This window comes from Trichoderma camerunense (genome assembly GCF_050948025.1).
Source record: "Trichoderma camerunense strain CBS 138272 chromosome Unknown V8C40scaffold_8, whole genome shotgun sequence".
NCBI lineage: Eukaryota > Fungi > Ascomycota > Sordariomycetes > Hypocreales > Hypocreaceae > Trichoderma > Trichoderma camerunense.
In genome coordinates, this window is record NW_028145362.1 from 1,322,349 (window position 1) to 1,336,714 (window position 14,366).

The 14,366-nt window shown below is 53.2% G+C and overlaps 3 protein-coding genes across 3 annotated transcripts; 2 read left to right on the forward strand and 1 right to left on the reverse strand.

Moving 5' to 3' along the window:
- Nucleotides 1–2,215: 2,215 nt before the first annotated feature.
- V8C40DRAFT_274767 (ubiquitin-protein ligase RKR1) lies at nucleotides 2,216–7,155 on the forward strand (the record flags this gene model as incomplete). Its single annotated transcript, XM_083220639.1, has 2 exons — nucleotides 2,216–6,047; nucleotides 6,131–7,155. The coding sequence occupies 2 exons, from the start codon at nucleotides 2,216–2,218 to the stop codon at nucleotides 7,153–7,155; spliced, it is 4,857 nt and encodes a 1,618-aa protein (XP_083073827.1).
- Nucleotides 6,791–8,857, reverse strand: V8C40DRAFT_217310 (div-4 protein kinase family protein). The gene is made up of 4 exons (XM_083212181.1): nucleotides 8,578–8,857; nucleotides 8,442–8,520; nucleotides 7,418–8,380; nucleotides 6,791–7,334 (listed from the first exon to the last, which is right to left on the reverse strand). The coding sequence occupies exons 1-4, from the start codon at nucleotides 8,640–8,642 to the stop codon at nucleotides 7,299–7,301; spliced, it is 1,143 nt and encodes a 380-aa protein (XP_083073828.1). The 5' UTR covers nucleotides 8,643–8,857; the 3' UTR covers nucleotides 6,791–7,298.
- A 389-nt stretch (nucleotides 8,858–9,246) lies between these two features.
- On the forward strand, nucleotides 9,247–13,116 carry V8C40DRAFT_244492 (Muniscin C-terminal mu homology domain-containing protein). Its single transcript, XM_083215666.1, has 7 exons — nucleotides 9,247–9,506; nucleotides 9,626–9,718; nucleotides 9,802–9,887; nucleotides 9,970–10,643; nucleotides 10,715–11,788; nucleotides 11,843–13,011; nucleotides 13,093–13,116. Exons 1-6 carry the CDS (start codon nucleotides 9,468–9,470, stop codon nucleotides 12,550–12,552), a joined length of 2,676 nt encoding a protein of 891 aa, XP_083073829.1. The 5' UTR covers nucleotides 9,247–9,467; the 3' UTR covers nucleotides 12,553–13,011; nucleotides 13,093–13,116.
- Nucleotides 13,117–14,366: the final 1,250 nt, after the last annotated feature.

Genomic DNA, 14,366 nt, shown 5'->3' on the forward strand with positions numbered 1-14,366 from the left:
TGTCCGTAGGTACCTAGTAGATTGGATTGATATCCAGATGTATCGAGACGGGACTCCACAGGAGAGTCTGGAGATTATGTGGCCAGATGCCGGAACTTCCTCTTTTGGGGATGGGGAACTTGGGGAAGTGTTGATACTGGTTGATGCTTATTATTAACATTTCCATCTTGTGAGATGGGCAGTTCAGTCTGTTTTTAATAGCACCGGATTGAACAGAGATACCGGCAGTATGTTAAGTATCTACACATGCAGTGATCACGAGATACCTCAGCAGCAACGTAAACAAAGCCTCGACTTCACAACACCGACTTTCAAAGGGAGACAGAATCAAATCATGTATTGACAACATGGTCCCTACTTGCAGCATCACCATCACCGGCTCAATCAAAAGGCTGGAGCCTGACGCTTTATGCAGGGGCCCCAGACTTCGCTCTTCACTGGCTGTTAGAGGTTCCAGATACCGCCTGGGGTAGAGCCATGCCGACGTCACTGTGGAGTCAGTTCCCGAATTGACCGAGCCAAGCCGCCGCCATGGGCCAATCAGAGGCTGTCCGTCGATTGCAAGCATCTGGGGTCTCATGCAGGTTTCTTTGTACCGGTACCTGGTACTTGGTTTGGGGACAGACCAGACGTAGATCTTGGGGATGGCCTCTTACGAGTTTGGGGTAATTCAACTTCCAATGCGGAGATATAGTATAAAGAATTATTCATCGTCGTCTGTTCTTTCACATATATGACACATACAGAAGAGCTTTGGCCACGGATCAGCGTCACAGAGAGGCAGAGGTACGGTGTACGAATACAGTGTGATTACTCGCGATGATCTCTTGCCGGTCTCGAGATTGTTGTTGGTGTGGGAGCGCAACAGGCAAACGCGGCTTGGGCGGGCCAGTGGCGAGTTGGCGGATGCACGGAGCAACACACTCGCATAGTGCCATCACAGAACGGTCAGAGTTTGGGAGAAATTCCCTCATTGCTACACTACCTCCGTGCTGCGTCTGTACAAGTACAAGGCGACCTGGAGGTGAATCACGCCGCTGCCTCTGGATCACAGAACTGCCTGGATTAGTGCGTACGTTCGGGTCAATGCAATATACGAAGTAGAGCGTCGGAAGATGAGTGGCGCTCTGGCCAAGCGTTATGCAAGGGGCCGCGGGTCGAGCATGCAGCTTGGTCATCGGGGTTTTTTTTTCTCCTCACTCGAATTCTAGATGGCACTTTTCTAGCTGGCGAGATGAAGCTGATGGGGGCGCATCTGCTGGCGTGTCGTGATATAACTGGAAAAGAGGTCGACGAGTACATGCATGCGAGTCATTCGTGTAAGACGAAATGGCGGTGCTTCACCTGTATTATGCGCTGACGGCTTTAACGGGACAGCAGCATTGACCGCCTCTGGATAGATATATGCATTTGTATAGGCATGTCGGGTAAGTTGATCGGATCTCGAGTATTTTGGGACAGGTGAAAACGGTGTATGAGTGATGCTTCCAATGTTGATGCTTTACTCCTCGCCGCAATCATGTGCTGCAAGCTCGTGTTGCCTAAATGGGTACTAGGTAAACAAGATCGTGCAAGCATCCAATCGACTCCAGACATCCTGGCGGCGTGTTAGTCATCCGTGAGCACGAGCGAGCTCCACAGCTTGATTTGGAGTTAGGTAATCGCTGGCAAGTTGAAATTCACCATATACAGAGCAAATGGAAATAGCTTCTTGGTCACCTCTTAAGCTTTGCTAAGGCTTTTTTACGCCTCTGAGCTCTATACGTATATATATATAGTAGATGGCTTCTGCACTACCGTAGTTTTGTTACTGGTCGAGAGAGGAAATAAGATTCCAGCCGAACCTGGCGAGGAATGCTTTTCTCTTGCTTGATTCTTGATTTCAAATGCTAACAAAGTCAAGGTGCGGGCGGGTATTTCCAGCTTACATAACGAGGCAGAAAACCCCGCTGTAGCCGGCGTGACTCTTTAGTTCTTTAGCTAACCGCGCGCTGAAAGCCCCAGCTGCAGGCGCTCCCGCAGGCGAAGCTGACATCACAGGCGCCTTTTTCCAGCGGCCACAGCCCCAGGGCCATTACTAAGTAATTTTTCGGTCCCTCTTCCGACTCCTTCAGATCTTCATCACCACCTTCGCCAGAGCTTTGCGCAACGCAGCTCGTCCGCCGCCTCTCCTCTTCCTCTCCTCTCCTCTCGCCCTCAGCTCACCAGTCCGACCATGAAGCGCGCCGCCGCCGCCAGCCGCGCTCCGGGCGCAAAGTTCGGCGGCTTCGGTGCTCCGGGCGGGACGGGCACCCTGTCGTACCTCGCCGAACCCCCGTCCTTTAGCGCCGTCTCGGACCCGAATGTCGTTGTGTCTCTCAAGAACCTGCTGAAGAAGGACAGCACCACCAAGACAAAGGCCTTGGAGGATCTGCTGGCGCATGTCCAGGCGCGGCCCTTTGAGAAGGATGGCGGCGTCGAGGATGCCATCCTGGATGTCTGGACCGGCATGTATCCGCGCATCAGCATCGACAACGCCCGCCGCGTCCGCGAGCTGGCGCATAACCTCCAGTTCGAGCTCATCAAGTCGGCGCGGAGGCGAGCCGAGCGACACATTCCCAAGATTGTGGGCGCGTGGCTGGCTGGACTCTATGATAGGGACCGGGCAGTTGCGCGCGCCGCCAGCGACGGGCTCTCGTCCTTTATCAACACTCCGGAAAAGGTGACGGCGTTCTGGAAAAAGTGCCAGACGCAGATTCTCGACTACGCCATCGATGCGATCCGAGAAACACAGGATACACTCAGCGACGAGAGATCTACAACCAAGGACGATGCCGAGGCCAAGTACATCAGAGTTGTGGGCAGCAGCTTGTCGCTCGTGCTCAGTCTTTTGCAGAGGCTCAGCGACGAAGAAGTTGCCAACCAGAGCGACAAACTCGACGAGTTCTTCTCCGAGGAGACTGTATGGCGCACCATCACCTTCAACGATAGCGCCGTGAGAAAGACTGTATGTCACCTTGTCATCACTTGCCTTAACCGCAAGCTCCCCTATGCCGAGTCTACCCAGGCCAAACAAGCCATGGTCACGGGCGGCCTCAAGACCAGCCAGAGTGGTTCTGCGCTCGACTATGTCCGGGCCTTGACGAGGCTGTCGCAAGCTGTCCCCGACCTCTGGACACCCTCTCCCAAAGAAAAGAAGCCCGCGCTCTCACGATTACGACAGTTTATCGAAAAGGGTTCGCAAGGCTGTCCCGCAAAGTACTGGGAACATCTTGACGAGCTCATATCCGTCCTCCCAGAAGAACAGATGAAGAAACTCGAGACTGCCTCTGACTTTCTGGGGGCCGTCAAAGCCGGCGTTACAAATCGCGAAGAGCCCCGAACAAACACATCTATGGCCTGGAAGTGCTACATTGATACTCTCAAGCGCCTCATCAGAAACCTTTCCGACGACGAGAAGCTCGTCTTCGCCCGCGAACAGATCTTCCCCCTCTTTGAACACTCGCTCCTCACTGTATCTGACAAGCCAGTGGCCATTCCTCTGGGCCCCAATGCCATGTTTATTCTGGTCGAAGCTCATCTTACTATTCTTCGGAGCCCCTCAGCCGTCATCGCGGCATCGGCAGAGGAGTGGGGACGTTTGGCTGATCTGTTGTGTACCAGAATCGCTGGTTCTTTGCCGGAGGTGTCTAAAGAGTACCAGTCATCTCAAGAGAAGATTGCCGAAGAAGGACGCCGGTGGTTTGGCCTTGTTGGAGAAATCCACAGGAAGCTGGCTGTCATCGGTGAATCTCTGCCAGATCAAACCGCAGCTCCATCCAAGACCGTCATCGACCAGTGCCTCACCATCTTACAGAACCGCAACATGAAACCTTTTGGGGCCGCGGGCGCCCTCGAATACGCGCTTAGCACCGCACAGCACCTTTTCGATGGCGAGACTGGAGACAAGGTGTCGGAATTCTTGGCTGCGGCGGCGCGAGATTCGGCTGAAAAGGTTATCCAATCTGCGTCAAGCAGGCCGCTGCTGTCCTGCCTTAACCTCCTGGGAGCAATCCCGTCTAGATACCAAGCCTACGGCACAATTTGGGGATCCTGGGTCGAAGCAGTCTTGGAATTTCCTGATCGAGCCACTCGCAATTCAGCTCTCATATCCCTTATTTCTGAAGAAAAGGCTTCTGAGCTCACCCGAGGGAATGCCAAATTGCAGACTTACATCACAACGGAAGCAATCGACTCTGTCAAGAACCAGGCGCCTGGATGGGAGCTGCTAGAAGCCAGCATGAGTGAGAGAGGCCTCTCAGACGAAAGCTGCAAAGAGCTATCCGAAAAGCTATTGGAAATTCTTGACAAGGAGCAAGAATCTGCGGAGCCGGCACTGAGAGCTTTAGAAGTCCTTGCCAAGGGCAGGCCACAGCTCTTTACCGAAAACGATTCGCTTCATACAGCCTTGGTTGCTCACTTACTGAGCCTGTCCGAGATTAGCAGCAATGTCGTTTCATCAAAGGCCATCGCAATTCGCGCCCTTTTGCAGGGAGACGGAGCCGGTACTCAGCCGGTGATTGAAATCATACAAGACAACCTCGAACGAGCAGGCCCTCAGTCGTTGGATATCGAAACTTTATCCAAGCAGGCTCAACAAGCGCACGCTGCCGGCATTGCCGTTGAGGAAATCTTTCCGAGCACGAATGTCTGGATGCAGAAGCTGGCACCTTTCTTAGAACAACCTATCAACCCTTCTCTGTCCATCACCAACAGCCTGGGCGGCGCCGTCACGCTGGCCAACTTGACCGCTCAGCCAACCGAGGTTCGCGTGCACAGAGACAGAAAAGGTCGCTCAGTACCATTGAGAATGTCTCTTTACTCTGCACTCCTCTTGAAGGAAGGGATTGATATTACCAAGCTGCCGCGTGAGTTTCAGATAGAGTTGCTGTGTATCCAGTGCCTCACCATACAGCTTGCTACGGATCAGATTACCTCGAGGGACGACAACTCTCTTTGGCGAACCTTGGATACTGCTGATGCCCTGTCAGAAGCAGAGTCTCTGGTGACGACGCTGAGGAACTATGTTATCAACAAGGGCTCCTTGGCGTCCCAGTGGTGGGACAATTCGGTGGACGAAGAGCAGGCTCATGTTTTCCGTGGACTTGTCGAACTCCTCAAAGAGGAATCAAGGGAATTGACGCCCAGAGGTGTTTACAGTGCCCGGGCTCTTAGTGAGATTCTCCAGGTCTTGTCAGAAGCACATGGACTGCCGCCCAGTCTAGAGGAAACCCTTCTCAAGCCAGTGCTGGCAAAGGCTACCCCTGAGACTGCTCTCCTCGCTGCTGCCTCGATATCGGGGCTAGGCGAGACAATCAAGTCGTCCAAGCTGGTGAGCAACTTCTGCAACCGGCTTGTCAGTGACGTCGCGGGTGCCTCTGCAAGTGATAGCAAAACCATGATGATCCTCGTCTTGCTTTCTCTGTCTGCACAGGTGTACGCCGGCGGAGAGCTGCCCGTGGCCAATAACCGTATTGTATTTGCCGTCAGGCAGATTACATCGTGGCTTGAAGAAGAAGAGCCATTGAGTGCCCCTCTCTCTGCCGAGATCTGCCGCGTGCTGAATCTACTGCTACCTTGCATGAGCGATGTGTTTGGCTCGTATTGGGAAAAGGCCATCGAGTTCAGTCTTGACCTGTGGGAGAAGGCAGCTAGCCACCCCCTTCCAGACGCTCTACCCTTTATCCACTCTTCGCTCAAGCTCATGAAGACACTCGAGAACCTTGAGGATGCAAATGATGATCTACAAGACGCGCTCCGAGAATCAGCAAGCAAGAAATCTAAATCACTCATTGAGCTGCTGAAGCTTCCCCGCGGAGCCAGCAGCCAGCCTCTAGAGATTGTGGACGCTCTGCTATGCCGAGAGGTGGAAAAGGTGTCTATCAAAAATATAAGAGACATTCCGGAAATTTATGAGCTTGTTGCTTCGGAGTCTCAGAACATTCAGACTGCAGCTTTCGATTTGCTACACAGGGCGCTACCGGCCATTCAGGCGCAAAAGTCTATTGACATTCTTTTGGATAAGACTGGTAAGACTTTCCCCTTCCCTTTTCTTCTCATCAGTTAATCTATCATTTTGAACCTGGGTTCAGTGGCTGACTGTGTGCAATAGATGCCCGTTTACCCGATGAGCTGTTGTCGTTGCTTCTCGACGCACCAACTCTGGAGCGCTACTCGGACGAAATGCTCGCGCAATTCCCGTCACCGATTCGAAGCTACTTGCTATCATGGAAACTTGTTTTTGATGGCTACTCAGCGTCCTCATTCAAAATGAGAAGCGATTTTACGGAAAACCTCAAGACGGGTGACTACATATCTCCCTTTTTGGATTTCATGTTTGACGTCCTGGGCCACTCGGCCGCACACCCGTTGAACCTCGAAAAAGAACAGCTTACGACGGAAAACATCCAAAACTACGACGTCAAAGTTGCTCAGTCAGAGCCTGAAGAAAGGAACATGCAGTGGCTGCTGGTGCACCTGTTCTATCTTACGCTCAAGTACATTCCAGGCCTCTTCAAGGCGTGGTATCTCGCCTGTCGCTCCAAGCAAACGCGCATCGCTGTGGAAGCATGGACGACAAAATACTTTTCACCCCTCATCATCTCCGAGACACTCGATGATGTGCAAGAGTGGGTGGACCAGCAGGATGCTCCAGGGGTAGATGAGCAGGAAGTGCTTGTCAAGATCTCGAAGAATGCTCGGGAGGTGATTGTGGGCTACGAAGTCGACGATACACAGGCCTCAATCGTGATCAAGGTGTCGCCAAACTACCCGATTGAAGCCGTGACGGTCACAGGCCAGGAATCCGTGGCCGTCAAAGAGCGCACATGGAACAGCTGGATCATGACGACTCAAGGTGTTATCACATTTTCCGGAGGTAGCGTCATTGACGGCGTCCAAATCTTGAAGCGCAACATTGTCGGCGCGCTCAAGGGCCAGACGGAGTGTGCCATTTGCTACAGCGTGATTGCGGCAGACAAGCGCATGCCGGACAAGAGGTGCACGACGTGCAAGAACTTGTTCCACCGGACGTGCTTGTACAAGTGGTTCCAGAGCAGCAGCCAGAATACTTGTCCTTTGTGCAGAAACCCGATTGATTATCTGGGTGCCGATACACAGAAGAGGAGACGCGGCTAGAGAGAAGAGAGAGAGAGAGAGATGGTTTTTTGATTTGAATAAGACGATTATAAAGAGTTATCTTAATGTGTACATGTATGATGGATGATTTTATGTGAAGAAGGCGTGTTGAATATTTGGGGGAGGCTATCCTGGATTTCGTGTTACTCATCATTTGCAAAGCACTTGTATGTTAGAACCTGGTGAAGATGAAGATGCACGTTAGCTATTATGCAATGCACATATATCCGCATGAAAATTTCGGATCAGAAGCCTGACTCACCTCGTCGGCCGTAGCCCTGCTCCCATCGTAGCGAACCAATCTCGCTACGGCATCTCTGAACCCTGCATCAACACCCGGTAATATCACATCCCACTCCCTCTGCGGAAACACCGTCCACAGCTCAAACGGTGTGACGCGAAACGCCTTTGCCTCGGGCCACGTCTCGGGCGTGGGCGTGCCCAGAGTCTTGAATATGCTGAGGATGAGGCCGAGCTGGTTCCCGTCTTCGTGGACGGGCCGGGACTCGAATGGTGGTGAAGGCGGAGAGCGGATTGCCTCGGCGAGCATGACGCCGAGAGCCCACATGTCGACGGGAGGGCCGTAGGACTTGTCGCCGAAGAGGACCTCGGGAGCGCGGTACGGGCCGGTGCCGATGTCGAGGATCTTGGACGCCGGGGGCTCGGAGGAGGCAGAGAAGGCGGGATGCCAAGCGGTGCCGAAGTCGGATAGATAAGCAGGGCCGGACGGCGATGCGAGGAGGACCGCTGAAGGCTTGATATCGCGATGGACGATGCCCTGGCTGTGAATATTCGCAAGAGCCCTGAGAACATGGCCAAAGACGGAGCGGATCAGGGCATTGTCCAGCGCCGAGGAGCTCTTCTCGAGGACGTCGGCGAGGGTCAGCGGCATGTACGGAAAGGCGAGGACGAGGCGCTGCTCATGGTCACGGAACGACTCGATGAGGGGGATGCATGGCGGACGGAGGGTCTGCAGGATCTTGATTTCGCGGAGGGGATTGTGCGGCTCGATGATGCTGTGGACGATGACTTTGAGGGCGGTGGTGCCGGAGCGGAAGACTTCGGAGGTGATGCCGTCTGAGATGGGGGAGCAGTTGGCGTATGGGCCGATGGTGATGCCGGATTGGGGAGCTGGTTGTGGTGAGTGTGAGTGTGAGGATAGGGGTGATGATGATGATGGGGCATTTTGGTGTTTGCTTGGGTTGCAGGCGGAGATGTATTCGTCCTAGGTGTGTTTGTGTTAGTTAATTGAGGTGAATTGAGGGTATTAGAGTGAAGGGATATACCAGTGAGGATGAGTTGTCGTATGCTGCTTGTTCGATGGCGACGGCTTCACTCATGTCCTGCGAGGGGAGGGCCTCGAGACTTATGATGCGGTCAGCACTATGTAAGAATTGATGAGATGGTATTTATGAAGCATACATTTTGGATATTGTCTCATATCGGTCTACTGATGAGACGGACGACTTCCATGCGGAGGAGGCCATTGTAAGTGAGTATCCGGATGGTATATTGAAGGGAAGCCCAAGACGTCCCAAGCTTCAAAAATCAGCTATAAATAGCATCGAACTTGAAGCTTGAAATGCACAACCCGGCGATTGATTAATTAATTATGCAGCAAATCGTTTATTCTTCCCCCCTCTCGATCATGCCAGCCAAGCATCCCCGTTGCCAATGCGACACGTCATTTGACCGATTCGGCTCCATTTGATTGAAACCGACCAGGATCTCCCGCTGCGTATTATTGCAGGTGATGTTTTGAAGCACCAGACTGCATTTGCATTGGTCCGAGGCTTCTCCGACGACATCAATGGCACGTAACTGTCCAGTTCGCCGCCCCAGTGCAGTTTGGCTGCTGACAAGTCTGGGGGCCACAGCGCATCCACAGCGCATAATTGGCCCGCCAGCACCCCCGTAATTGGGTTCCCGGCTAATGTCACAGCGAGGCTGGCCCACTGCGAGCAACTGCAAGGGAACCTGAGCCTGAACCCGAGAAAAAATTACAGCGGGCTCGAGCTTAGCACCCGAGCCGGATTCTGGCACCACTGCACTCAATGCTGCTGTGAGGTTCCAATTCTTCTTCCGTCACCATCTCCACCAAACTCGACTGGACTCTTTCTCCCTCCACCAAACCCTCGACCAAAACACCACCACAGCGGCATCGCCATGCGCGCATCCGACTAGGAACGGAGCCCCGATTCCAGTCCGTCATCCGCCGTTCCCCGATTCCGCCCTTTTCAGCTTCAGTCAGCTTCTTCTTCTTCTTGCCGCTCCGCACGCAACCCCCGGTCCCCCGTTAGACGCCGCACATCATGGACGAAACGCCGAGGACAGAGTATCCGGCCATGCTGGTAAGCCGAGGACCTGCTCCCTGTGTTTTTGAGCATCCGCGATGCCTGGAGGGCTCTGCGGGTGCTTTTGCGAGGCGCAATGGACTGACGAATCGCCCTGGTGGCGCCATTGGTGACAGGCTCATCTGCAGCCCGGCCAGGCCGTGCAGACGCTCAACGACCGCATGAAGCGCATCAACAAGATCAATCTCGAGATTGCCGACTGGCTTCAGGTACGCACCGCCCGCGCGGAACAACCGGCCGAGGTGCCGTTGGGCTCTGGTCCGGCCGGGAAGCAAAGCTGACCCTGGTGTAGGAGCGCCGTCGCGTCGAGGAGCAGTATGTCTTGGGAATGCGCAAGCTGGCCCAGTTCAAATCTCCCAATGCGCAGTCGGAACTGGGGTGAGTCGCTAATCCTCTGCGCCAATGCCTTCTGCCCGAGTCCGGGCCCCGATTTGCCTGCTGCTAACGACTGTTGCCGCAGTGTTTTCCAGCTTCCGTGGTCCCGAATCATCGAGTCCGTCGAACGCATCGCCCAGTCGCACCAGCTGTTCGCCGATCGCCTCGGCAATGATGTCGAGCAGCCCCTCCGAGGCTTTCCCCAGCGCCAGGACGTCCAGAACATGACAAACATCTCCAACAACCTGACCGTCATGGCCAGGGAGCTCGACGACGCGCGAGACAAGTCCGACAAACTCACCAAGAAGGGCGGCAAGGCCAGCACGCAAAAGGTCGACGCCGCGTCATCCAAGCTCGAGTCGGCCACCCAGCAGTGGGAATCGCAGTCGCCCTTCATCTTTGAGACCCTCCAAGTCCTCGACGAGTCGCGCGTCAACCTGCTGCGAGACCTGCTGACGCAATTCCAAACCCACGAGTCCGACCGGGCCCAGCGAGACTCCGACATTTCCGTTGAAACACTGGCAATGATGCTCGAGATTAGCACCGAGAGGGAGGTGCAGAGCTTTGTGCAAAAAGTGACAGCCGGCAAGGCCCAGCTGCCGCCGTCCAGGACGGCTACAAGACGCTCAACAACCCACATGTCGCAGAATTCCGCTGCCAGCCAGCCGAGCGTTCCATCGACTCCGAATACCTCCCAGCCGCCACAAGAAGACGACGCCAGCGAGCACAATTCGGTGCCCAACAGTGAGGCCAAGCCTGGTAAGTGTTCTGACTATAAATGCCATGAGATAAATGCGCTGTTTGCTAACCAATGACTTGCAATTCGCCAGAATCCAAGCTGCGAAGGTTGGGCACCATGTTTGGTGGCCGGCGACGCCAGAGCGTCCACGCGGGATTCGGCTCTCTCTCTCCCCAGAAGACGCCCGGGCCTACCTTTGGACGACTCGGTAGCAGCCATGGCCGCGGTGTCTCTCCTATGACATCCTCGAGCAACCTCCACGAAAACAACCGGTTATCTATCTTGCCCGAGATGCCAGACCAGGCTCGCAGGCCCCAGTCTTCATCAGACGCCATGCACAGAGACAGGGGAGAGGAGGGTGGACCGTCGACGAACGGGAACACGAACGGTTTTGCAGCTGGAGAAAGTCTTTTGGATACCCAGGCGCCAGACATGCCATCTTCAAGCGCCACCAATGGTAATGTTAATGTAGAGCAGCAACAACAACAATTCCAACAGCAGCAGCAACCAGAAGCAGCAGCTGTCAACCCGCCACCGTCCCAGCAGAGCCAGCAAGAGCCTGTGTCTCCAACCTCCAAGGACGAAGAAGGCTTCACGATTCGAGCACCCATGAACGACCCCATCTCAGAAGCCCAGAGGGAGGCCGCAGCCGATGAGAATGACCAGCTCTTCAAGCTCAATATCCAGAACAAGCCGATTGAAGAGGAAGACCCCGAGGCCGCACAAGCGGCTCTCTCCAGCGTGGCCAACACGCTCAAGATGGGCTCCATTAACCGACGCTCCATGACGGTTCGAGGACGCCGCGATGTACGCAACACCATTTATGCGCCGGTGTTGCACTTCCCGGAAAGCTACTCGGACAACGCCATTCCCGCCATGCCGGCCATCCCTTCATCTCCCCCTCGACCCCCATCTTCTAGACCGGCCGCCGTTGCTGCGCTTGCTTCCGAGGCCAGCGCTGCCTCTGACACGCAGTCTGTGCGATCTGGAAACTCGCTCGGCAGCGCGCATCCAAAGCACCCTGAGCTGACGGCGCCGGGACTAAACGCGTCCATTATCGAGACCGTCTCGGTTCTCTTTGAGGGTGGCGTGTTGAAGAGTACATCGGTTGCCGGCGAGATTGCCTTTGCCAACAACCCCACAGCAGATGCCGACTCTACCAAGAGTAAGTTACCTTCTTCTTCCCTTATAGCAGGTCAGTGATGATAACCTCGAACAGCACATGAAACCATTCGCATCAACAACTTTGCCAACCTGGAACGCATCGGCCCCAACCGCATCTTTGTTCACAACGCATCTCCCGACCAGCCTGACCAGTTCGCTCTCGACCTTTCCCACATCTCCAAGACGGCGACTGCCTTTTCATACCGCGTCTTCGCGGACGAATCCGAGACCCCCTCTCTCGGCCAACACGCTCCTCTCCTGATCAACCCCGCGTGGAAGCCCCAAGGCGACAAGCTCGGCCTCCTTTTGCAGTATCAGCTCAACCCCGAGTGCAAGTGGACGGCCCCCGTGACGCTGCACAACGTCGTCTTTGTGGTGTCGTACGAGGGCCGGGCGACTGGCGCCCAGACGAAGCCCAGCGGCACCCATCTGAAGGATAAGCACCTTGTGTACTGGCGACTGGGAGACGTGACCCTGACCGAGGTGACGCAAAAGATTGTCTGCCGCATTGTCGGCGCAGACGGCGTGGAGCCGCAGCCGGGCCATGTCGAAGCCCGGTGGGAGTATGCCGTGTCGGGTGAGGACATCGTGGGCAGCGGCATCTCCATCTCCAGGCTGGAGGCGGTGCCGAGCAAGGACGCCGTGGAAAGCGATCCGTTTGCAGACGAGAACCCTGCCAGCTCAAACCCGTCGCTCGTGGAGCCGACATGGGTCGATGTGCCTGTGACGAGGAAGCTTGTGAGCGGCAAATATGAGGGGAAATAATGGCTTTTTGACACTGGGCATTGGTGCTTCTTTGTCTGGGGGAAAGGGGTTGAGATTTATATTATATATTATGCAAAGTTCTATTGCTAATGATGTTTGAACTCGACGGGGGGGTACCACCACCAGCCTCACCGTTTGGAGCGATGAAAAACACACACAAACTTGAAGCGACTTTTTTTACTACTCTTATTGAAACAACTTTTCGTTTTTTTGTGTTTGTTGGGGGGACAAGAAAAAAGAAAAGTATCGCACGACCGTTACACCGACCTATTATTTTCTTTTTGGCAGTTTTATCTATTCACTCGTGATATCAAGGGGTTCTTTTGTTTTTTGAGGGAGAGCATTTGCTGGGTGCTGATGTGTACACACGTTCGTTCGTTTTTCTACTAATATTTACTTTTGTCTGACGCTGTTACTCTCGTTTTTTTGGCCTTTCTTTGCGTTTTAATTTCCTGTGTCTTGTCGTCGTGTTGGAGAGAGAGATTTCCTGTGTCGTCGTTGTACTGGAGAGAGAGTTGAGGAGGAGGATGGAAGATGGAAGAAGAAGGGTTTAGTTTGTATGAGAAGGTTGTAGTAATAGTCTTTTTTTGCAGAAAGAAGGGATGAAATATGTTTTTTTTTGCTGATGCCTTCTTTTACTTACTTGCTTTGTTCGCTCTGTTTGTTGTTTGCAGAGGGTGAACTGAATTTTGTGAGTGTGAAATGGTCCTTTCTGGGGGAGACTAATATCAACGTGTGGTTGCATTGCATTGGCAGCTTAGAGTTGCAGCTGAAGTGGATTATGGAGTAAGTACATAGAACGGGCGATTTCATCAGCTTATTTTCTATGTCGATCTTTGTTTTGAGGCGCGGCTTCATAGATGCCGCTTTGGGAGAAATGTAGAGGGCGATGAAGAGCTTGATGTAGAAGGTGGTGAGTAATCGATTTAGAAAAAAAAGATGTTCCGTCAATCATATTTTGCGGAATGGGAATACGGGGTAGAGCTGAAAGGGGAGGATTGATTGGCGTAGATTGAAATAGGGATGTAAATAACCTTGTGTTGATAGCCCTGTTTTGTTTTGGCGGGATGGAGATATAGGATCGGAGTTAGTAGGACCGATCTTTGTTGTTTATGTTCAAGAGGGGAGAGAGAACTAGAGAGGGAACAGCTCGTGTTATATCTACAGAGTATTTGAATTCTAGTATATAGAGGCTATCATGTAAGGCATTGAGCTGAATAGTGGACATTATTTGAATAGATGAAAGATACAATATAACTGATACAGGTGTCAGATGCTAATAGACAATCTGCCGAGATTTTATGGAGGCGCAGCCTATTTTCCCGAAACAAGCCAAGTACTGTCTATCCTTTACTAGTATTCACATGGAACGGAACAAAGACGCATAGATCAATGGCAAATAGTGCTCACTCGCACCGTCTCTTAGGCCTCTAGTCGGGCTCGGCATCTTGGATTGTCCGTCTCAATACAATTCAATGCAACGCTACAAGAACAACTACTTACACAAGATGTCAAGTATGTACTATTCCTCGCCTGTTTCCATTGCATCTACATCTACATATATATCCGTCGCTTATATACATCTACCAGATCTCCTCGCAATCCCTCCATTGACTGACTAATTATTCTTTTCATCCGCCTGCTTCATCATGATTATAGCTTCTTTTCTTGTCCCACTTATTCTGTCTAAACCGCCGAGAGTTGCGGCGTCGCCAAGATGATCATTTCCCACTTGGATCAGCCCTCGGATTCGCAGCTTCTTAGCACGCAGATGATCACTTCCAGATGAAGCAGCCCGCAAAAACCAATTCATC

What these genes read in the sequence shown, in the direction of transcription:
- V8C40DRAFT_217310 (XM_083212181.1), bottom strand. Translation starts at nt 8,642, where the DNA reads ATGGCCTCCTCCGCATGGAAGTCGTCCGTCTCATCAGTAGACCGATAT. An exon ending in TATGAGACAATATCCAAAAT is followed by an intron (nt 8,521 to 8,577) that starts GTATGCTTCATA and finishes CCGCATCATAAG; the next exon opens with TCTCGAGGCCCTCCCCTCGC. An exon ending in ACGACAACTCATCCTCACTG is followed by an intron (nt 8,381 to 8,441) that starts GTATATCCCTTC and finishes AAACACACCTAG; the next exon opens with GACGAATACATCTCCGCCTG.
- V8C40DRAFT_244492 (XM_083215666.1), top strand. Translation starts at nt 9,468, where the DNA reads ATGGACGAAACGCCGAGGACAGAGTATCCGGCCATGCTG. An exon ending in AGATTGCCGACTGGCTTCAG is followed by an intron (nt 9,719 to 9,801) that starts GTACGCACCGCC and finishes ACCCTGGTGTAG; the next exon opens with GAGCGCCGTCGCGTCGAGGA. An exon ending in CAACAGTGAGGCCAAGCCTG is followed by an intron (nt 10,644 to 10,714) that starts GTAAGTGTTCTG and finishes GCAATTCGCCAG; the next exon opens with AATCCAAGCTGCGAAGGTTG.